This window comes from Berghia stephanieae, chromosome 7 (genome assembly GCF_034508935.2).
Source record: "Berghia stephanieae isolate SIO BIC M18660-M18661 chromosome 7, UCSD_Bste_1.3, whole genome shotgun sequence".
NCBI classification, from domain to species: domain Eukaryota; kingdom Metazoa; phylum Mollusca; class Gastropoda; order Nudibranchia; family Aeolidiidae; genus Berghia; species Berghia stephanieae.
The window spans coordinates 41692513-41715965 of record NC_088366.1 but is presented as its reverse complement, the minus strand read 5'-3'; the positions used below and the strand labels follow the sequence as shown (position 1 = coordinate 41715965).

Sequence of the window (23453 nt, the reverse complement as noted above, 5' to 3'; positions counted from 1 at the left end):
ATCTCCTTCTGAAGTAGCCAGTTTGAATATCATCCTAAGGTGCCTGGCCTTCCTGGCACGGTGTGATGGAAAACCCATGTTTGTATGGTAAACAAGAAACCAACGACAACAACAAGAACAAAATAAGCAACAAGATAAACAACAACAAGATTAAACAGTAAAGACAGTAGCAACAATAACAGCTACAAAAGCAACAACAATAGCAACAAGAACAACAGGAACACTTCTAAAAAAAAACACCAAAAAAAACCCCCGAAAAAAACCCAATAAAACAAAACAAAACAATGGCAGCAGCAACAAGAAAAATGAAAGCTGCACTATCACCAAGAGCAATATCAACACAAGCCTTATCGACCATCGTTAACCTTAGAAAATGATTATCAAATACGTATAGTTTATAAAACTCGCCTCTGTCTCTTTAATATTAGAAATGATTAATAAAATTATTGATAATAAATATGTTATGAAGATTAAGATATAACAAGATAATGTTTATAATTAATAATTGAAAAATTAAAAAACCCTAAAATAATGATACAAGGAGTAACAATGAACTTAAAATAGATGGATCCAGGCAGCACTGATTTTAAAGGTAACAATCCAGTTTTTATTATTCTTAAAGATTTTTCAATATTTTAAAGAGTAATAAGAGAAAAGAATAATTATATAGCTGAAAATATATTAATTAACTTGACACAATATGCAGGATTCTTAAATCTGGCCATTTACTGTCAATTAAAAGATATTTATACACGAATGTGCACAAAAATCTAATTCAAAATAGTTTCAATAAAAGCCCCTACACAACTATTATTATCACAAAAACACAAAGTTTGTATCATTGAAAAAATAGGGATGACGAAGTTTCCATTAAAATATATGAAATGTGTGAAATATTTCTATTGATTCGTTTGGAAAGGCCAACAACTCTTCTGCTGTGCACTATATTATGATCATTGTCAACAACAAATATTGTTTGATACTATCTATTACTTTTTAATAGCAATAAATAAGATATTTACATTTGGATAACTTGACTTTTTCCTTAAAAATATTGAGGTGTCTAAACCTGCCTGCACGTAAATGTGCACACCTCAACTATTCTCGTCACGGATACGATTTTCAGTTTTCTTTATCAATTATTGTTACATCAAGACACACGTGCAATGAAAAAGAGGCAAAACAAAAGTCAGCAATTAGGTCAGAGACCCAATTCAGAGTCAGAAACTTGATATACGAGGTAAAATACATTCTCTATTTATGTATAAAGCAACATTTACCTGGTTTAAATTTAAATTGTTTTTTTTTTATAAAAAGTATGTGACAGAATTGTCTTCAATTGTTTTCTTTTTTTCATAGATTTTCTGAACCCTAACCTGCAACAATAATATCAAAATTCGACCCACTTGGCCTCCGATTACAGAACCGCAGTTTTACACATTCGTTATGAGTGTACTAGTTCTATTGGGTGTATTTCTTGTATATGACACAACCCGCGATTTCTGTTGCCGTGAGAATATTAGACATGTCCACATCTTCCGGACTCTCCTGTTACAAGCATAGCACATACATATGATGACACCTTGACTACCGTTGACGAGAATTGATGCGTATCGAACCACCCCTAATCCTGGTAGGGCAGGAATTAGAGCTAAAAGCCAAGTGAGACCTGATAAGGATGACAGACATAAATAGATGTGAATGTTTTTTCTCTCTCGTCGCCCTGCCCGTCTTTTGATATGCTTGATTCGAGTAATCGTGACCACAGTAATGATAAACAATGTAGTATTGATAACAATTATAGTAGCAAAAGGAATGATCATTGTGAGAATCATAAAAAGACCTTTTCTAAGAAAGCAGAGTCGGCCACCGTAGGTATGATAGAAGTCAGCCTCGGAAGTGATCATATGAGGAGAAATAATGGCACCAAGAACGACGTTCAGAATAGGCAGTCCGTTACAAAACAATGTGGACCGGAAAAGATACCATTGATGTGCTTGGTGGTGATTCAGGGCATTTTTGCGTACTACAAACACAAGAAACATGTGAACGGAACACGTTCCCATCCAGCACCAGGAAACCAACCATGCGTATTGTGTAAACATTCCGTATATAACACAAAATGTCGTGTGTCGCGGTATTATCGGATTGATTAAAATCAATGTTTGGGCAATAGTAAGCCAGAAAATAAGGCACATATTATTTTTACCAGGTTTCGTTCTGAGTACTGGGAAAACTAAATAAGTGATGAAGGTAAAGATAAGACAAAGTACGGATAACGATAAGAATGCTAAAGTCAGAAGCCTCCCCACAATGTTTCTGGGCATTTCAAGAATTTTCTTGCGTTGATCTAAATGACGTCTAATGTCCTCGAGAGTTTTAATGCAAACAACAATTATATCACTTCCATCAACAAAATCAAATTGATGTAGCTTAAGCCTAAAATGAAACTCGTTGTGACCAATTGAAAACATCTGTGATGCATTAAACAAGCTGAAATTGAGTCTGACATGTGGACAAGTGGTTACGACACCCAACAATATTGGACTTGTTTTAGAAGCCGAACCTTTCATTTGTAGCCTGAGAGATCGAAACTTGTGTCTATCTATCTCAGAACAAGTTTCAAATATACTTTCTATGCAAAAATAAAAGTTATCTGCTAAGATTACATCAAGACCTGACTTTATTCCAAGACTGGCAGAAATTATACTTTGGAATTTCAAATTGCGTTCTCCAATGTTCACACCATATTTGATATTTGAAAATATCCCTAATAAATCCTTTTCTATTTTAAGTCTCTGATAAGAATCTTCTAATGTAAAATATACAGTGATGCGTTTAAAAATTCTACTTGAAAAATGCGCTTCTGATGATGTTGATACAGATAATAAAAATTGTGTGACGTTCGTGTCGATTATCTTCAATGTTGTAATATTAATTAGTGCACTGTCTATCACAATGCTCTGTTTAAGCATAAAATCCAATGCAGTTGTAAAATTTATAAACATACTGTCTTTGCTGATTTTGGTGTCTGTCTTTTCATAGAAGTCGTATAACACCCACCAAATATTTAAGGCATACATAACATAACCAGTGTCATTTCCGTAGAAGCTGTTTCTATTGTTCCTTTCTTGCAACTTGCTTTCCTTTATGCCAGCTTCCTTCGATTTCTGTGTCGTATCAAGTACTCCTCCGCCCACAGGCTCGCACCAGAAAGAGTCAGGACGGCCACTTTTCATTACGTTCATCAGACGACGATCTCGACTGCACAATACTGGCTCGCACTCATTCTGATCAAAAGATACATTAGTAAAGTAGATGTATTCAATGTTAACAATGTCACTACTGTAAATATTATAGTAGATTGAAATAGGAACATACGACTTTACAATGTATGAGGCTTATGTAGATGGATAATCTTGGGATGCACACCACAAAAGCACCCTTCAAGAGATATGAGATCGTAAAGTACCAAACTGAAGAAAACAGCTTCAAAAACAAAAACAAAAAATAACAAACAAACAAACAACCCCCCCCCCCCCAAAAAAACCCAACAAAAACCCCCAAACAAATGTCATAGAACGATGTATGCAATACGCTGTTTGGAATCACTTGAAAATGCTACCTTATGCACTCCGCATGATTAAGAATTGTATTTCACCACCTTTATCCTGCCATTCAATAACGTCTCTTTAAAAAGAAGGTAACGAGTCTAATGTTGGTTTGGATAACAAGCTGCAAGAATCAGAGAACAAATTTACAAACTTGGATATAACGGCTGCAAATACAAAAGAAAGAAAAAAAAGAGAAAACATAATTTCATAAAAGCAAATGAGTCAAGGCCGGTGTTATCTCTGTTGGGAAAAAAAATATTAGATTTGTGCAAGGCAAGGGTCATGTCTCTTCTCATGTTACTTTTTTCTTCTAAATTAATATTCACACAAGAGCGGAACTTATGTCTCAGTCGTCTCTGTGTTAAATGTTTGTTGAGAACAAAGTTCATAGATTAACTGCTAACTCGCTAACAAACTTTCGTTGTGTTTGTGTGTTGAATTTAGGACCTCAGGAAGTCGCGAGAGGGACTCGAGATAGCTCCTACGTTTGAATACCCTTTTTTGTAGAGAGGTGGATGGTGTCGATTGTAGAGCATCCCTCTCGTGGCCCAGGTGTCGTGACAATCCTGTCCTGGGCGGGTTCAACTCCTTGTCGTAACACACATTAAAAATCAAATTGATTTTTAATAATAATAATAATTTTTGAGCTTTTTTATATAGCGCAATATCCACTTATGTGCTCAAAGCCCTTTACAAGGGGTCCCTGGTCAACAGCAACATTTAACATGTAGGACGAGACATGACATCTGTTAGGCAATATTACAATTTTTCGGACAAAGACAACGCTGTTAACGGCCAGGTACTCATTTTACACCTGAGTACGGTGAGAGAATGTGAGTAAAGAGTCTTTTCCAAGGACTCAACTATGCGTCGAGCAAGGCTCGAACCCAGGACCTTCCGATTCGAAAGCGAGTGTCATACCACTAGACCACATAGCCGCGCATAAGATAATAATAATAATGCTGAAAACTTATAGCGCTATCACTCCGAGACACCAGACTTTAAGCGCTTAAATTACAAACTACTTTGGCTGAAACGTAGTCATTCACACACACACACACAAGCACACACACACACACACACACACACACACACACACAACGCACAACACAAACCAGACCTATCTTGCTTCTCATACCATCTATTAAAAACGAAACAAATATTCTTTTTTGTCTTCTAGCACTTCTCTTACTCACTTCATTTCTTGTTATTATCTCTTCCCATGTTTAGTGGTGCTCTTGGTTTGGCAACCCTGGGAAACGCTTTGATTTATTAGACATTACACTCAACCAATGAAAATGATCATTAAATATACAGTACAAACCGTCATAAAACTATCCCAGAATCCTTTGGGGCAGTTAAAGTGTGTGATACTCTTTGACTTCACGGTGTTTGTTTGTGGCATTATTTCAATTTCATCTTTACCAAGAAGACGGTTGTTTTTGTCGAAAAATTTGTCATCATCTTCGTTATCGTCATCGTAACTGGTGACATCTGTCAATAAGGCCAGGCTAAATTCCGTAACGAAGGTATCGAAGCCAGTGTCATGATAGGAGGTATGACCAGGGCATGACTTAGGGATGAGATTCTGGGGAAAACATAGGTGGTTTATGTTATCATTATAATCATCATCACCACCACCACCACCACCACCATCATCATCATCATCATCATCATCATCATCATCATCATCATCATCATCATCATCATCATCATCATCATCATCATCATCATCATCATCATCATCATCATCATCATCATCATCATCATCATCATCATCACATCTCATCATCACATATCATCGTCATCATCATCATCATCATCATCATCATCATCAACAACAACAACAACAACAAAAACAACTGTAATAATGATAATGATAATAACATTAATTATAATAATAATAATAATAATAATAATAATAATAATAATAATAATAATAATAATAATAATAATAATAATAGGAAGAAGATGAAGAAGAAGAAGAAGAAGAAGAAGAAGAAGAAGAAGAAGAAGAAGAAGAAGAAGAAGAAGAAGAAGAAGAAGAAGAAGAAGAAGAAGAAGAAGAAGAATATCGGAAGACGATTTGAGAGGATTTCGATTTGATCGATATCACATGAGGTCAATTCAAGTCAAATATAAACAAGAACGTTATTCTCGTCATCTTTATTGTTATTGTTGCTGCTGTTCTTATTTCAAGATCAGAGCCCACATCGAAGAAACCAATAAATGAAAATTGTAATTTTAGATTATCAATTTTAATCAGAAAATGTTTATAACTAAACGGTTTTCTAAAAGCACCTCAGTTATCCATTGAATGTTTTCCGTGCCTTAACCAAACACGGTTTTAAAAGATTAGGAATCTTTTCCGTCTTGGATTTTTCTTTTCTGCTTCCTATAATGTGACTTCGTAAACTCATGTCCTGACACTGACCAAAACATTACGTCAAAATCCAAAGCCACGACCACCAAAAAGAAAGTGAATCGTCAATTGTATTCCGTAGGTCAACCAATGGGATCATTTGTTTTGATTTTTAGAACTACCAACCCATTAAGCCATGCACTAACCTGAAATGACGTCAAAATTCAAGTCCTAGTGTCTGCATATAAGTTCATGAAGGCTATGCTCAAACTTAACATTATTGTCGATGGATCATATTATTTTTTTAAAAAGTACCCTCCTGACTGTATTGCATCTATAGAGGTCTTAATATTGCTCAGAAGCTTGATATCTGCAGTAGGTAGTTCCATAAACGAAGCATAATTGGGGTAAAACAAGTAATGATGCGACTGTTGGTTTAGATGGAAGAACAGAGGACTAGTAAAATTTGATCCTTTTTCTAGTTTATTTTGATTTTACTTGACTTCATTTGATATTGATCAACGGAATATTTTTAAGGTCATTTCCTTCGTAGTGCATTGTTGTTTTTAGTTCTAGCCGCACTGGATGATACGGGAGACATCCTACCATGTGTCTCCGATGATACTATAATGTTCCCTATTTGTAAAATATTGATTGAACTTGATTGTTTTATACTACATGATACTTGTTGCAGTTACCTTGAGATTTGTTTGTAGAGCTTTGATTATGTTTAATGCACAATGTGTTGTAAAAAAGCTCACAATTTTCGTCTTGCCTTTTATTAACCATTGATGTTTGTAATCCCTTACCTGACACAGAAAACAGAAGATATTCTTGTACCACACATCATCTGTGAATACAGGCCATGTGTAATTGTCACGACACAGGTACATAAGCCTGACTTTTGTATGATTGTCCAATGTCAAATTGAACTTATCAATGTCACAGTCATAGACCTTTATTCGATCTCCTGGGTTAAGACAAAGCTGGACGTTAACACCCTCGGGTGGAATAAAGTTGGGTTTGCAGTCAGACCCGGGATCTGAAATATTCGTTTTTATCTTAACGGGCCTGTTTCCGATCAAGTAGTTTTCATTGTTCTGAGAATCGGCATTGAAGTTTGCTTCCTTCCCAACCCAAAAAGATCGAGAAAGAAATGAATTACCGTCCCAAATGCGGTGTATAAACGAACCATATTTATTGTTCCCGTTAACTGATTTGTTTCTTTTGAGAGTTGGTGGATTAAATTGGTGTTTACATGTTACTTCCTTATGCCAAATTTGTGTTGAACTACGATGTCTCATTCCTGTCGTTGGTTCATTGCAGTCCAGACACGCCCTGTTACAATACGTCAGACCAGTCTCAATAGATGTGATAAGGTTTGGGGTAGTCGGGGAAGACAAACACATGTTGCATGTTTGGTGTATTGAGTTATCTTTGTTTGTTGTATTGGTTCCACGATGTGTTCTATTCAAGAAATCAATGTCGCTCTTTGATTGAATAGCATAATCCAATAGGTCATCGTGCTCCTCTTCATCCTTATCATTGTCGTGTGGTGGGCATGAATAGATTATCTTGACCGCATCCTGGCTATTAATAGGAAAACACAGAATATCAAGAGTGTTATCATTGCTGTTCGTGATATTACCTTTGGAAACCTTAATTTTAGAGATTGCTCGTTTATTTGTATCTGAACTGAAAATATTGTTTAAACAATCAGCTTCGCGTGAACAAGGGCTACAAAGAAGGTTTGAAGTAATGAAAAGTGGTAACGTTGATTTATGACCAGATGAAACAGAACACAATTCTGCCTGAAACAATATGCCTTAATCTACAACCTCCTCGATAAAAGGGGTATTATTGAGATCTTCTGATGCTGTGGATTCATCAAAAATATTGATGTTTCGGTCATCATATTGGCATGTCAGTGAATGCCCATCGCAATTATCTGATGCTGTCTTTGTTGTTTTCCATTGACACACCTGAGACCGTTGAGGCATTGGAAAATCCATTCATATGTGTATTTTGTGTGAATTCTGTTGCTGCGAAAAAATTCCCGAACAGGAATGCCTTCATTAAAAACAGCATGACTTCGCAATATACGGACACAGCCATGTCAAATGTTTTAAAAAGTCCAAACCAAACAAACAAAAGACAACTGCTTTAGGAAAATGTCTTTTGTGAAATTTAATTTCACGCAAGTTTTGACCATTTGATAGTCTTTAAATTTCGTTCTTAGATAAATGAAACTTTATGATCTGTTGCTTTTTTAGCGGACTCTAAAATCTATGAAGGCAATCTGTTTACTTATTCATTTTGGATATAGGTAGAGAGGCGGAAGAAAAATTGGAAAAAAATTAGATCCAAAATATTGTTCATCATCCAGCTTGCATGCCAACACTTGTCTATGATTTACTACAGGACCGGAAGTTATGAAGATTTAAAGCAATTGGAATCAGTGTTTATTTTTTAAACTTATGTCATCATCATTCAATTCAATATATCAGACCAATAAGTCTCGATGAACATATAAAATCCTAATGAAATTCCAAACATTATTGTTACTAGAAGACCAACAATATATATCATAGTGTTTCAGCAACTACGCTGGTATCCTTTTCATCTTATATTTCTACTCTTTATTATATTTTGTTACACATTATAACCAATCATAGTATACACACTTCCAACATGATGAACAAGTATCCAAAGAGTGGCGACAAACGCTTTGTATCTTGTCATTGTTGATCAGTAAGAGGTTTGATTAAAGCGCATTTAAACCCAAAACAAAGCAGATACATTCAAGTCTTGTTGAGAATCCATCAATTTAATGAAATAGTCGGTTTCACTCAAATGTCACATGAAATGATCTTTGCTTTTGAATTCTTACTATGTTTATAGTGAAAAATAACTGATTTAACAATTCAAAGATATAACAGCTTATAAATTTCACTGCCTGTTTACTTCAAGGTCCGGTTGGATGTGATCGTGTTAATGATTGTTATCGAAGCTTTCGAGAACATCAGGAGAGTGACCGGTGACTAAAAGCGAGTAATAGGCTGCTCCAATATTGATACCTCCCAAAATGGCAATCGCCACAATACATTCCTTTGTAAGTCACAGACTATGCCGTCACACAATAACAAAACACATTTTTGAATTTGGCCTGAAATTTTATAAAACAAATATTGACGGATTAAGATTATATTAGACTTGTGACTTTGACAACGTATATTAAAGTATTTCAAGGAAATCTTAGGTTTAAATTTCTGACACTGTGAGAGCTATCTTAGATCATTGATGATGAATGTGAAACATCTCTACTCACAATTAAATGAGGCGTTTCGTCAGTGCATATCAATGAGTTTCACTCCCGGCAACCAACCCACACTGTTATCAGAGAGTGTAATATAGGCAAACACAACATAATGCATTTCCTCTTTCCAAACGCGAGTCAAATTTACAACAGAGAATGTTTGAGTACCTACCCATTTCGATTTCAGCGACAGCATAACATGTTAATTGGTCGGACAGTTGTCAAGTTGGTCACTCCATCACAGCAAGGTGGAAAGTTTTATTATCCTCTTCTTCTTCGTGGTCGTTGTAGTACCCCCTTAAAAAGGGGATCCAGAATACAGTTCGCATTTATGAATTTCACGACACACACACACACACACACACACACACACACACACACACACACACACACACAAATCATTCACATACTTTTCATAATACGTGATCATTTAATTTTTGATATTTTTTCCACGCTTCCAAGCATGCAGAAATGAATGTTCATATCTTCAAATCTATCTTTATCCAAAGTTTAAAAAATAAGATTTTGAAGAAAACAATGTGCATCGAGGGTAGGGTGCAAAATTATTGTATCTTAAAAACGCAACTTTTCAGGAGAGACAAAAAACTGTTTCAAATTCATAATAATCCTTGGACACCCGTGAAATTTACAAATCTTATATAATATAGTGCTTGGATTATGGGTTATTAAAGTTACGATATTATATTAGAAGCAAGACTATTGTATGTCGAGATAAGATATTTTGATGAGTATAGAACAGAACTAAAACTATCGTAACTTGGAGTTAATATATATAGTTTTTGTGCCATTATCACCATTTAATCGCCAAATATATCATGAGTTACAATACAACTTCTAAGAGCCATAGGGTTGATTGCTCCGGAGTTTATACCAGTATTTAAGGCCAGAAACGGACTAGTAAAAATCATAATTGTATGTCACTACTGGACAGAACGCAAGTTGTAAAATTACTTTTCCACTTCTTCTACTCGCTCATTCTCTTCCCCTTTTACTTCCCAACTTTTTATATTTTTCTACTTTTTTTCTTTTCCTCCTCCTTCTCCCATTACTCACCCCTCATCTTTTTCTCTTACTTCTTCTTCTTCTTCTTCTTCTTCTTCTTCTTCTTCTTCTTCTTCTTCTTCTTCTTGTTCTTCTTCTTCTTCTTCTTCTTCCCCCTCTCCAGCCTCTTCCTACTCCTCCTCCTCGTCCTCCTCCTCCTCTTCTTCCATACCAGATCCACTTCTTCTTCTCCTTTTTCTTTTTATTTGCCTTTTCCTCATACTCCTCCTCATCTTTTCTTTCTACTACTTCTTCTCTTCTTCTTCTTCTACCTCTCTTCTTCTTCCACCTTTAATTTCCATTCCCTGTTTTTTTTCTCATTCTACTCTTTTCCTCCTCCTCCTCCTCCTCCTCCTCCTCCTCCTCCTCCTCCTCCTCCTCCTCCTCCTTCTCCTCTTCCTCCTCCTCCTCTTCATCCTCCTCCTCCTCCCTCTCCTTCTCCTCCTCTTTCTCCTCCGCCTCCTTCATCATCATCATCATCATCATCATCACCATCATCATCATCGTCATCACTATTTTCTTTTTCTTCTCCTCTTCTCCTCCCTCCTCCTCCTCCTCCTCCTTCTTCTTCTTCTTCTTTTCTTTTCTTCCTTTTCTCCTCCTCCTTCTCTCTCTCCTCCTCCTCCTCCTCCTCCTCCTCTTCTTCTTTTCTCTTCTCTCTCCTCCTCCTCCTCCTCCTCTTCTTCTTCTTCTTCTTCTTCTTCTTCTTCTTCTTCTTCTTCTTCTTCTTCTTTACTTCCTCCTCTTCCTCCTCCTCCTCTTCATCTTCGTCCGTAGTTGATGGATCTACAGATAATCGCATGGGCCATTGTGCTCTATAGGATCAATTAATTTTCATAGGGCCGAAGGCACAACGGTTTTCTCTGTGACTAGTGAGTTGTATTTAATGGTTCAGCCAACGGAGTCATTTATTTCCTTGATTACTAACAACTCACTATCTCGCTTTATTTTGTTGATTGTCACCTTCTCTTGTGACGCAATTTCAAGCTCGTGTCAGGCTCTCTATAGGAACGGAACGGAAATGACGACACTCAGCTCTTTGTGAATGTTTTCGACAGCCATTTTAATGATTAGTTCTCACTAAGTTATATCAATATTTAAGGTTACACTGACTTAGCTTAGTGTATTGGTACGTTATATCCGACTTGATAATGTTGTAAGTATTTTACCTCAACGCACTGCATTAATAAGCGCTATATAAGGCGACAATCGCCGAACGGTAGGGTGTATTTAATAGTCCAGCCGATTGGATCATTTCAATACCGTGAGCACTAGTGATGTTAAATAATGTGTGAATCTGTTGGAAGAATTCCACCACTTTCATTATAAACAAGAACGTCAATGAGGAAAAGTCGTTCTTTGAGCCATAACGACAGTGGATCAGAGTTTATCTCGGTGTGTAGGGCGTTAAACGGACAGTTGCAGTTGATTACTATCCCAAAGTTATTACGCTAGTAAGTTGAAAACGTTCCGCCAGGTCTAACCCTATCTACCCAATAATCCAATGAGGGGGTAAGGGGGGGGGGGGGGGGAATAAAAATTAATTATCGGCTGTACCCAGGATCGGGATTGGGCCCTTTGCTTGTGAGGCGAGAACTCTACCAAGAGAGGTATTCGGAACACCCCCCCCCCCCTCACTTACACATTGGGGGAATAATAGTTTTGTAAAAGCCAGCAAAATGTTTATTTTACCGTCACATAAATCATAAATGAAAGAGATACAAAATGCAGGTAAACAGGGACTTCAGAGATGGTCCCATACGCTATAGATAGTTCGAAGATGACGTCACTCAGATCTTTGTTATTGTTTTTTGCCATCCGCGTTTATGAGTTATGCTCACTGAACTGTATTAACCTGACTATAAACGTTCATGGATACACACATTTTGTGTGTTGGTCCGTTATACTTCCGGATGGCAATGTTATGAGCTTCTTAGCCAAGCGCATACTAGCTATATAAATCCAGTATTGTGTTCTATACTGTGTTACGTTTTTGATGGATGGATAGTGGACAGCCAGTGGACAGCGATGAGCTTTGTGTGTTTTGTGGATGGCTGCGGTAAAACTTAATATAGGTGGATGGAAAATAGGATGGATAATTAGATAGGGGGATAAGTCAAGTTACGAATAAATTCTTGCAAATTTATTAATTGATAGTTAATAATGTCTCATCACAGGATGGTATTTATTTTAAGCATGCGTTCTTTTTGGTGATTTTTTTTTTGTGGTCTCGTGGTTTGACTCTCGGCTTTTACCAATGGGCCCCTTGTTTGAGTTCATCATGAGCGGCTCAAAGATAAGTTGTTGAAAAAGTCTCTCTTTGTCACTATTTGAAGGAAACAAAATAATACCAGTGTGGTAGAAGCGCAAAACTATTGCAACAGCCCAATACAGACGTTACATCTTGTTTCACATGTTACGTATTATTGGTTTGGGATCCTTTATGAAGTCTAGATTTGAACACTTTTAGTGAATATTGCGCTATATACATAATTACCTCTCTACTCTTGGAATTTGATCTTTCCGATTAAAGCGTTAAAACATTTGTTAGGACACAAATTTGATAAGATTGATATAAACACAAAATTTACGATCCTTAGCCACTTAAATGCACAAGGAGTTTTTTTTTTAATAATGGGGGGGGGGGGGGGGGGGGGGGGTTGCTCTTAATCTCAAGACTAGCTCATGGCAAATCAGAAGACGTATGATTATGAAAGCACGATAACTTACTAAACCGCTATTTTAAGTGCAAATTAATTCATTTTTACTTATAGATCGTATGCAGCTAAGTATAATGCTCACCATTCTGCCAGCCAAAGCAATCGTATTTTACAAGAAAAGCTATTTGTAATTTTACACATTTCAGTCTACTAATGGAGAACCCACGGTATTTGCCGGGAAATAAAGGCTATTTCGAACAGTCCCTCATCTATTTTAATTCTCATCCTACTGTATTGCAGAAATAAAAATAGATCAATACGAATCATTTGAGCCACCAACGATCAAAATCGGTCTGGTAATAAAGTCTGTAGGTGCGCATAAATGATACTGGAAACAGGTCGGCCAGATGGCGATTCCCAACATTAAATAACAGATCAATCTGCCCTAGCAGAATTTATAAATAATCGTTTGAGTCACCGGGTGAATAGAATTAGCCTGTAAGAAAGGTTTGCAAGTTGCTCGTTGATAGAATCAGCTTTAATGTTAGAAAGATTTGCATGTTACTCGTTGATGGAATTCGCCGTAATGTTAGAAAGATTTGCATGTTACTCGTTGATGGAATTCGCCGTAATGTAAGAAAGGTTTGCAAGTTGCTCGTTGATAGAATCAGCTTTAATGTTAGAAAGGTTTGCATGTTACTCGTTGATAGAATCAGCTTTAATGTTAGAAAGGTTTGCATGTTACTCGTTGATGGAATTCGCCATAATGTAAGAAAGGTTTGCAAGTTGCTCGTTGATAGAATCAGCTTTAATGTTAGAAAGGTTTGCATGTTACTCGTTGATGGAATTCGCCGTAATGTAAGAAAGGTTTGCATGTTACTCGTTGATGGAATTCGCCGTAATGTAAGAAAGGTTTGCAAGTTACTCGTATATCAATCTGTACAAAAGTAGTTATTTTTTTTTTATTTGTCAGTTATTCTGTGCTTGTCGGCTAAAATTTAACATGGGCTGTACGGAACAATTTTGACCCCCAATTCTATTTTTAAAAAGTATAGATTAGAGATTGTGTGGACTTATCGCTTCTTGTGTGACAATTAGGAAGAGCTAAATGTCTAAGTGCCATTAACTTCATTCATTCTATAAATGCAAGGCAATTTCATACTGTACAGTAGTTTCTTTTCAGTAAATTGGAATTAAATCCATGGTCACCTTTGAGTCAAACCATGTCTAAAGAAAATCCCTGCTTCCAATGGTCAAAGCCCTTTTGTCCGTGAGACACCTGCCAACATAGAAAATAAAGTAGATGTCTTTTCGTTTTACTACGAGTATTATATCGCAAAAAAATCGGTCTTACCAAAATTGATTGAACGAGGCAAGTGCCTAAATTATGATTTCAAGGCAAGAAAATAAAGCATTGAGTTTATAGTCTGATTGATATAATTTAGGGAGAATTTATCACTATCAGGTTGTTTAAAAACAATAACAAAGAGCTGAGTAACGTCAATTTCTTTTTTTTTTCTATATAGGGAAATGCTGCGTCCCTTAACGGACACATGAATAGATTTGAACACATTTGTTATAAAAGTGGTGTTTGACATAAAGTTTGTTTAATTGTAAGATCTCGTCGTATTCACTTTAAAAGATAGTCTTCAAAGCCATAATGGCCATGGAGCCGGAGTTTATCCCGCTTCCTATTTTGTAAAACTGGTATTACCAATTGCTTGCTACCGTTTGGATAGAGGACGCTAGTCTAGCGCAAAGTAGTTCCCGCCAAATCTAACAGACCCACATACCCAATCACTGCTGGGTGGTCAAAAAAAAAAAAAAGGGGGGGGGGGGGGAGGGGGGAGGGGGGGGAGGGGGGGGGGGGGGGGGGGGGGGGGGGGGGGGGGGGGGGGTGTGTCGGAAAAATACCCACTTCACTCAGAATTGACCTCGGTCCCTTTGCGTGCAAAGCGAGTGCTCTGTCAACTAACGTGCGGCTATGTAGTCTAGTGGTATGACACTCGCTTTCGGATCGGAAGGTCCTGGGTTCGAGCCTCGCGCTCGGCGTACAGTTGAGTCCTTGGAAAAAGCTCTTTACTCACATTCTCTCACCGTACTCAGGTGTAAAATGAGTATCTGGCCGTTAACAGCGTTGTTTTTGTCCGAAAAATTGTAATATCGCCTGACAGGCGTCATGTCCCGTCCTACATGTTAAATGTTGTTATTGACTAGGGACTCCTTGTAAAGCGCTTTGAGCACATTTAGTGGACATTGCTCTATATAAAGCTCAATTTTTTAACGTTATTACTATTTATATTTTTATAATGCACACATTTTAATAATGAAACAATGTCATCTACCCCCATGGTAACTCAAATAAAAAACAACAACAAAAACAAAATAAAATAAATAGGAATATAATTCTTTAAAGATGCCGTCCACCAACACAGATGGAGGTGAATAAAGCTAATGTCTTACATCCAGGCAACATACAACCTCATTAATAATGTGACGTCACAACCAAAAAAGCCTCATAAATAACATTTGTTGCGTCAAGAGTCAGCACACGACACTCTACGTTTTTGCAATACGTTTTTACATCTAATATTTACCTGAAGCTGGGACATCGAGGAATAATAATAATAATAGGTGAACATCGGTGGTATGAACAAAGAACTGCATTGGAGACAGAAATAGTCATTGCACAGTGGTCAGTGGGTGTGTTGTGAATATCTGGCTTGTTTTCCAACCATGACTTTACGGTAAAAGAGGTGCTTGTTTTCCCATACTGGTATGTTTGTATCATTGATTTTAACTTAATCATTTCTGTAGGCATTAAGCGTCTGTATGCTCTGAGGTTTGACCAAACGCCTTTTCGTTTTAACCTGCAATATAGTGTGGCTATGTTGATTAGTGGTATGTTACTCGTCATTGGATCGGAAGGTACTGGGTTCGAGTCCCGAGCGGCGCATATTTGAATCCTGGGAAAAGGCTCTTTAGTCACATTCTCTCACCGTACTCAGGTTTAAAATGAGTACCTGGCCATTAACAGCGTTGCCTCCGTCCGAAAAAAAATGTAATATCACCTAACAGGCGTCATGTCTCGTCCTGCATGTTAGTGCTGCTCTTGGCAGGGACCCGTTTGTAAGGCGCTTTGAGCATGTTTAGCGGATGATGCTTTATATAAAAAATCAAATTTTTAATGTCCTCAAATGTGGATAAATCAAGATATCCCTCAGCTTGTAAAAAGTTCTTAAAGCCCAGACTCAGAGAAGTCCCATGTTTGAAAGTTTTGAAATGATGTGGGTCACCTTTTATAGGTAAAAACGTGAAGAACTCAAAGGCGTGAAACATTGTTTTCAGTATGTCTTAGGGCGCTGCAAGTCGACTACTCCAGCCAACAACATCATATGTAAATGGAGTCTTCCTAAGGCATTTGTAACATTTTTTCAAGATAAAGTTTACAGCATTAGAGCATAGATTGAAAACTATGATGACTGCAATGAAATAGATTGGTTTTTGGGTTCTAGGCTTTACAATTTTAGAGAGGTAGATGAAGAATTTATAGAAAATCATTAAATGAAATTAAAATAATTAAAGCATAGCTTGAAAACGATGATACCTACAATAAAATAGATTCCTTTTCCGGCACTAGACTGTACACTTTCATCAAATTGTAACCTCATGACCAGGATGGAGCATCTAATTCGTTAATAATTAGAAAGACTCGTGAGTCCATATTATGTAGACCAATAGTGTAATGTGCAAATATCATTGGTGGCATATGCCAATAGTCTAATGTGCAAATATCATTGATGGCATATGCCAATAGTCTAATGTGCAAATATCATTGATGGCATAGGCCAATAGTGTAATGTGCAAATATCATTGATGGCATAGGCCAATAGTGTAATGTGCAAATATCATTGATGGCATAGGCCAATAGTATAATGTGCAAATATCATTGATGGCATATGCCAATAGTGTAATGTGCAAATATCATTGATGTCATAGGCCAATAATGTAATGTGCAAATATCATCGATGGCATAGGCAAATAGAATCACACTATGTGTAAATGTCATTCATGTCATTGGTCATTGGGATCATGGTTGTAAATGTCATATGCAAATAATATCACGTGTACATATGTAAACTATGGCATTACACCTAATTTTGAGTACCGTATACCGACATGCTTTTTGAATAGTACTTTGATATAGTAAAAACAATATAGTAAGTATTAAGTAACCATTTTCAAGAACAAAATTGCATTTTGGGTCTAAATCGAAAAAATAAGCATAACACAGGTCTCAGCTGCTCTGTGGTGTCATAAAGTGGAGGTTAAGGGCAAGGAATAAAAACGATGTGTTAATAGCGGAGCTCGGACCCTATTCCTCTAGGTATAGGTCATGGCGCTCTCATCATCAATTAAATTTACTCTATGCATGATCGATGTGAAAGGTTGAAATAAAAAAAAATATTAGCTTGAAGAAACATTTCAATGATTTCCAGTTTGGTTTTTTTTACAATTAATTCAATTCAATTGTCTTTACAGCTGGTCATCTTGAAGAATAGTGTGCCGGAAGCCTACACGGATTGACACAAGATTGGATTGGAAATGTTTGGAGTCTCATCAAAAATACAAAAAGCCAGTGATGATTAACAGCATCTCTGAAACACAAGAAAGTTGTTTTCAGGGATGTGACAATAACACAATATTTACAACGTTGAAAGCTTCAGAACTTTCCATGTACAAAACAAAGACAAGTGCATTCTCTAAAATACTATAGTTCCCTTCACCGGGGGAAAGTCTCTCTCATCGGGTAACTTTAATAAATTAAATGTACCAATATGAAAATACACAAATCAACAATAATGTAGCAACGACTGTTAAACCATTTTAAAGGACAATAAAAGGTACCCACATCCACTTGAATGCTTTACATCTACAGAATAAAACAGTTTAATAAAAACAATTTAACGAACCTTTAGAAGCTACAGACATTAATAAAGAGACAAAATAGACACTGTTTTTCAACAAAACACAGAAGTGTGCATTCTTTGTCCAATCAAAAGAGCCAGACTTTTTGTCAGACACATAAGTATCAAAATGACTCGCCAAAAGTGGCTTGGAATATGCATTCTAGCTGGACTAACAGTGACCAACATATTCTTAGCAAGGTGAGTATGCCTATAGGCAATGGATGAAATATACCCAAGTAATTCTGTACTTCATATTTTTTCAGAAAAATATATGCGACCTTCATCTCAAAACGGCACAATGTCAGGGTGAACCAACGAGCAATTTTTGAAATAAAAGTGATCAGAAATGTGAGCTTTTTGCTTTTGAAACTTTAAGAGACTAGATACGTCCATTGTTTTCAATAAAACATTAAATGAATCCAAATTTTATATTGTTGGCTATAAAATCAATGTCAGCATGTAAGTCACTCCCATATAATACTGCTTTGTGACAACTAGTCACCTATTTCCCTTTTTGGCGAATGACATCGCCATACGCTTTTATAATTCTGTTACAGAGAGAACGTTGATGAGAATTCTATGTTCAAAATTTCTGTAGGCATTAAGCGTCTGTATGCTCTGAGGTTTGACCAAACGCCTTTTCGTTTTAACCTGCAATATAGTATATATGTTTTGACTGCCCAATGACCTGACTCAAATGCTGTAAAATCCTATTAGAAATAAGCAGTAAACGAGATAAAGGATTATGAATGAATTATTTTATTTAATCAAAGTGATTGAATTAATGGACTAATGAATACAGACATGAAAGATACGAATAAATGACGAATAAAGCGTAGTACCTTAACATGTAACATGTTCTTCTGAACGTTTCTGAAACAATGGGCTGACGTCACTGCCTCTTGTTCCAACTCAAAGGAAGTGTGTATAACCAGTGCTCCGGAGGACCGGATACATGATGTGAGTAACTGGTAAACAAACTAAACAAAAGACCCAGTGACGACAAAAACTTATTCAGGATTAAAAAAACAATCACGTGATTATGCCAAGGCCAGAATATTCGTACTGTTATCTGTCTTTATTAATTCATTTACTTCTAAATCATTTTAATTTTTATTCTTTGTTTGTTTTGAATCTGTATATTCTAATATGTTTTATTAACATTGGGCCATGGTTTTCATCACTTATCCTATTTTTATACACATCTTATAATTTGCTTCATTGCAGTGGTAATTATAGAAGGGGGGGGGGGTGCTTAAATGTGAGATCCCTTGACTCACAGGCAAACGGAACCGATCAGAACATCTAGGGAAAGGATTTTTTTCTGATCTCTCCTGCTCACTGCTCATCCACTAGTGATTTGGTTGCTGGGTCTAAATTAGATTTAGCGGAATATAAATTGCATTATACGAGTTTATATGTTGCTAGTTTAAGAGTTTTTGTCTCTACAGGATGGTATCCAAAGCCAAAGACGCTCACCACCACCACCCAACAAGACACGCCAAAAACCACACATCATCAACCAACCCACACAAACCACATCCTCTGGAGGATTACAAAATCGATGTCATCAAGGTGCCAGACATTCATCCCATTCAACACCTTATTGTAAGTTTTTAGATACCTTGGAATGGACTAAAGCACATTGGGGTGACTAAGACCAACCCCCACCTTATTATTATTATTATTATTATTATTATTATTATTATTATTATTATTATTATTATTATTATTATTATTATTATTATTATTATTATTATTATTATTATTATTATCATCATCATTATTATTACTATTATTATTATTATTATTATTATTATTATTATTATTATTATTATTATTATATTATTATTATTATTATTATTATTATTATTATTATTATTATTATTATTATTATTATTATTATTATTATTATTATTATTATTAATATTAATATTATTAATATTATTATTATTAAAACAAATCCCCCGATTACGATCTGGATTAGAGATAATAATATATCGAATCCACAATAACCCACGAATGACGAATACCACGAGGCGTACTCTTACTTTAAATTGCGTGTCCTTTGTATTTGCTTTGTTAAAATCAGACCTTTGAATGCACTTCACTTCTTTTTCTTGACAAAATCCCTGTCAACAAATATATTCTTAAGTATAGATAGTATGCGCTTGGCTAAGAAGCTCACAACATTGCCATCCGGAAGTATAGCGGACCAACACACAAAACTATGTGTAACCTTAAACTTTATAGTTTAGTGAGAATTACTCATAAACGCGGATGGCAAAAATCAATAACAAAGACCCGAGTGACGTCAAATTCATTATATCTATAAGGTTCATCAGTACAAAATATGCCCACTTACACCTTTTTAAGTATCTAGCTATAACCTATTTTAAAACTAATTAGAATTTTCCAATGACCTGTCTTTGTTTTACATCACATGATCTGAGGTCCATTAGTACAAAATTATTATCATTCTCATCATCATTATTTTCATTATGCTTTTCCATTTGTTTTCAGTGTTGGCATTTGTTTAAGAATTTGAGCTGTTAGCGAGGCTAATGGGTAAATTACTATTTATCTCTTTTTAAAAAAAAAAATAATCCCACTTCTCATACCGCTTCATTGAAGGCCGTGGTCCAAGAATATCACAGGCACTAATTTCTAAATCTACCTGTATGCTGCTTCACATCTTCCTTTTGCCCGACATTGGAATGTCCTTAATGTGTCGCAAGCATACACTTTTCCATACATTAAAAGAAATACTAAGCAGTTTAAAAGTTTTATAATTATTACACTTGTATCATTTCAGGAGGCAGGGACATTTGACAATTTCCTACCTGTACAAAACAACAACAACAACAACTACAACATCAATGCCAATAACGGACTGATAGGCATTGACCATGGTTTCAATAAGAACGTTCATGCGGCAATGCCTCCGTCGATAAAGCAATTAGAAAATTCGCCTGTCAATTTTAACAACAATTTTAACTTTAATGACAATGTTATCCCTCTGCAACAACAACAACAACAACAACAACAACAACAACAACAACAACAACAACAACAACAAGCAGTCTATCCAAACTCACCACCACCTTCTTTTTGGAACATGCCTAATATGTTTCAAAACGTCAATAACAACAACAACAACAGCCCGATTGTGTCAGATTTTGGAGTGAGATCTGAAAACAGCTTAAATGCCGATGGTTCTATTTCCAGACAAAGATTTCCACTAAACCCACCACCACAACCCCAAATTAACACAATGAATCAACACCAACAACCCCAAATCAACACAATGAATCAACACCAACAACACACCAATCTGGACACACGACAAGACGATGTTTTGTCTGTCACCATCAACGAAGATGACCTTCAACCTTTCCATGTTCAAAACACCAATCGTAACGAAGGTTTGTTGGAACGCGGACTCCGAATTTCAGAGCAAAATCCACCAATTTATTCCAATCGTCAACTGAAACGTAATGATGGGATACCCAAAAATAACGACGATAACAATAACAACAATAATATCATAATCACCACCAACAACAACAACAGTCCCTCACAAGTTGACTTTCATGAACCAAACACTTTTATGAAAGGAAACCTAAAAAAGGGTAAGAAAGAAGACAAAATGAACGCACTTGGCTTTTCTGGGGGGAAAGAGGATATCTTGCCGCCGGGATTTGTGTCTATACTCGATACTCTGAAAAATCCACAAGCGCCAAAAGATGCGGCAAAACTTGGGGAAAGAGACACTCGGTCTCATGATGGCAAAAGTCACATGATAAATGCTTTGTTAGAATCAATTAATAGGAATAAAAGTTCGAGTAAACATGAACCAAAAACTGGAGAGAGCAACGTTTTACCGACCAAGACGATAAATGATTTTGAGGACATAAGAAATGAATTGACTAGAGGAGATGTTAACTACACCCTAGGCGATGTGGTTAATTGGCTAAAAGAAAAGGAAAACAGTCTCCCCAATATCAGACACTACAATAATATTAATAATAATAATAATGATAATAATAATAATAATAATAATAATAATAATAATAATAATAATAATAATAATAATAATAATAATAATAATAATAATAATAATAATAATAATAATAATGGTATTTCAAAGATTTCACCGCCAGGCTCAAATCCCAGTGGTGACCTTGAAAAAGAACTTGGTGTGTACAAGAAAATGGTTGCTAATATCGCCAGTCACAGCGGGATCGATCCTCAAGGCGAGGAGGGTGCTAAATTGAATGCAATTTTTAAAACAGTGGAGAGTTTGATTCGGGAAGGAAAGATTAACGAGTAGCGAAACACTGTTGGAGATTGTCTGTAAACTGAAGATTGTACTAAAAAACAACGTTTATTTAAATGTTTGATCTATTCGTTTCGTTATAATTTTGTCACGAGTTATATAATTAGATTTGATTGGCTTAAATTTACTTGTGATTCTCAAAGCAACCTTTTATCTTAATGAAAGTCCATCTTTCAAATCTCTTCTCATTGTTGTAAGATATCAAGGTCTACCTGCAAAATGTTGTTATCACTTTCAGAGTGTATTTTTCTGTCCAAATAAATAAATAATACTATCTGCCAATAATGCTAGCATTGTTCATGGACTCAAATGTTTACCGATGTTTTTAAAGTAAATTAGACAAAGGAATGGTATTAATACTGTTCCTTGAGGTACCCCAAATCTTATCAGTATTTGAATCTACTCCGTTCTATTTATTATCCCATTTTTTAAAAAGTGAATAAATTTAATTTTGTGTTTTGATTTAGTTCCAGACATTTTTTTTACTTTAAAAAAATCCCTAGCTGTTCACTTTTTCGAAAATTTTAGAGAAATCTAGAAGTCAATTCAGCCTGTAGGATTTGAATAATTGCTGATGATATTATTGGGTTTTATCAAATATAAATTACAGCTTCTCTTTCTTTCACATAAATGCAGGATGACATTGATAATTTTGTAGTATTCTAAATGATCCACAACAATGCGGTGTAGTGCACGTTCTATCAGTTTGTTAAAGTGACATTAGGCTGCTAGAAGTTGTGGATTGTAAAAAGTAATAAACAAAATGAATATAACAGCTTCAACAAAGAACAAAATACCAGACACAGAACGTTTCGGGCACAAAACCCTTCTTCAGCCAACAACAACAAAAAACCAATAAAGACATAAATACAATACTAATTTCCAGATAGACGAAAGAGACTTAGAGAGGACCTTAGACAATCTCTGTCGTCTATCTGGAATTTAGTAATGTATTTGTGTCTTTATTGTTTTTTGTTGTTGTTGGCTGAAGAAGGTTTTTGAGCCCGAAACGTGTTTGGTATTTTGTTCTTTTTTTAAGCTGTTTTATTAATTTTTGTTCTAACAGTTTGCAAGTTATTGATGTTATAATAATTTCAACTTTTGATTTATCTTATTAAATAGTAGTATCA

At 35.8% G+C, this 23453-nt stretch overlaps 3 protein-coding genes across 3 annotated transcripts in view; 2 read left to right on the top strand and 1 right to left on the bottom strand.

Moving 5' to 3' along the window:
- Positions 1-249, top strand: part of LOC144977253 (uncharacterized) — a 25533-nt gene extending 25284 nt beyond the window's left edge. The window contains exon 7 of the mRNA XM_078922279.1: positions 1-249. This exon is cut by the window's left edge and continues 134 nt beyond it. Within this exon, the coding sequence (XP_078778405.1) occupies positions 1-91 (91 nt within the window). The 3' untranslated portion in view covers positions 92-249.
- Positions 250-591: 342 nt separating this feature from the next.
- On the bottom strand, positions 592-8960 carry LOC144977252 (uncharacterized). The gene is made up of 3 exons (XM_078922278.1): positions 6786-8960; positions 4939-5202; positions 592-3290 (listed from the first exon to the last, which is right to left on the bottom strand). Exons 1-3 carry the CDS (start codon positions 7383-7385, stop codon positions 1434-1436), a joined length of 2721 nt encoding a protein of 906 aa, XP_078778404.1. The 5' UTR covers positions 7386-8960; the 3' UTR covers positions 592-1433.
- A 6729-nt stretch (positions 8961-15689) lies between these two features.
- Positions 15690-22433, top strand: LOC144977251 (uncharacterized). Its single transcript, XM_078922277.1, has 4 exons — positions 15690-15790; positions 17557-18182; positions 19436-19592; positions 20800-22433. Exons 2-4 carry the CDS (start codon positions 18112-18114, stop codon positions 22315-22317), a joined length of 1746 nt encoding a protein of 581 aa, XP_078778403.1. The 5' UTR covers positions 15690-15790; positions 17557-18111; the 3' UTR covers positions 22318-22433.
- The last annotated feature ends 1020 nt before the right edge of the window (positions 22434-23453 follow it).

What these genes read in the sequence shown, in the direction of transcription:
- LOC144977252 (XM_078922278.1), bottom strand. Translation starts at nt 7,385, where the DNA reads ATGTGTTTGTCTTCCCCGACTACCCCAAACCTTATCACATCTATTGAG. An exon ending in TCTTCTGTTTTCTGTGTCAG is followed by an intron (nt 5,203 to 6,785) that starts GTAAGGGATTAC and finishes TGTTTTCCCCAG; the next exon opens with AATCTCATCCCTAAGTCATG. An exon ending in TCTGGGATAGTTTTATGACG is followed by an intron (nt 3,291 to 4,938) that starts GTTTGTACTGTA and finishes TCTTTTGATCAG; the next exon opens with AATGAGTGCGAGCCAGTATT.
- LOC144977251 (XM_078922277.1), top strand. Translation starts at nt 18,112, where the DNA reads ATGACTCGCCAAAAGTGGCTTGGAATATGCATTCTAGCTGGACTAACA. An exon ending in ACCAACATATTCTTAGCAAG is followed by an intron (nt 18,183 to 19,435) that starts GTGAGTATGCCT and finishes TTGTCTCTACAG; the next exon opens with GATGGTATCCAAAGCCAAAG. An exon ending in ATCCCATTCAACACCTTATT is followed by an intron (nt 19,593 to 20,799) that starts GTAAGTTTTTAG and finishes GTATCATTTCAG; the next exon opens with GAGGCAGGGACATTTGACAA.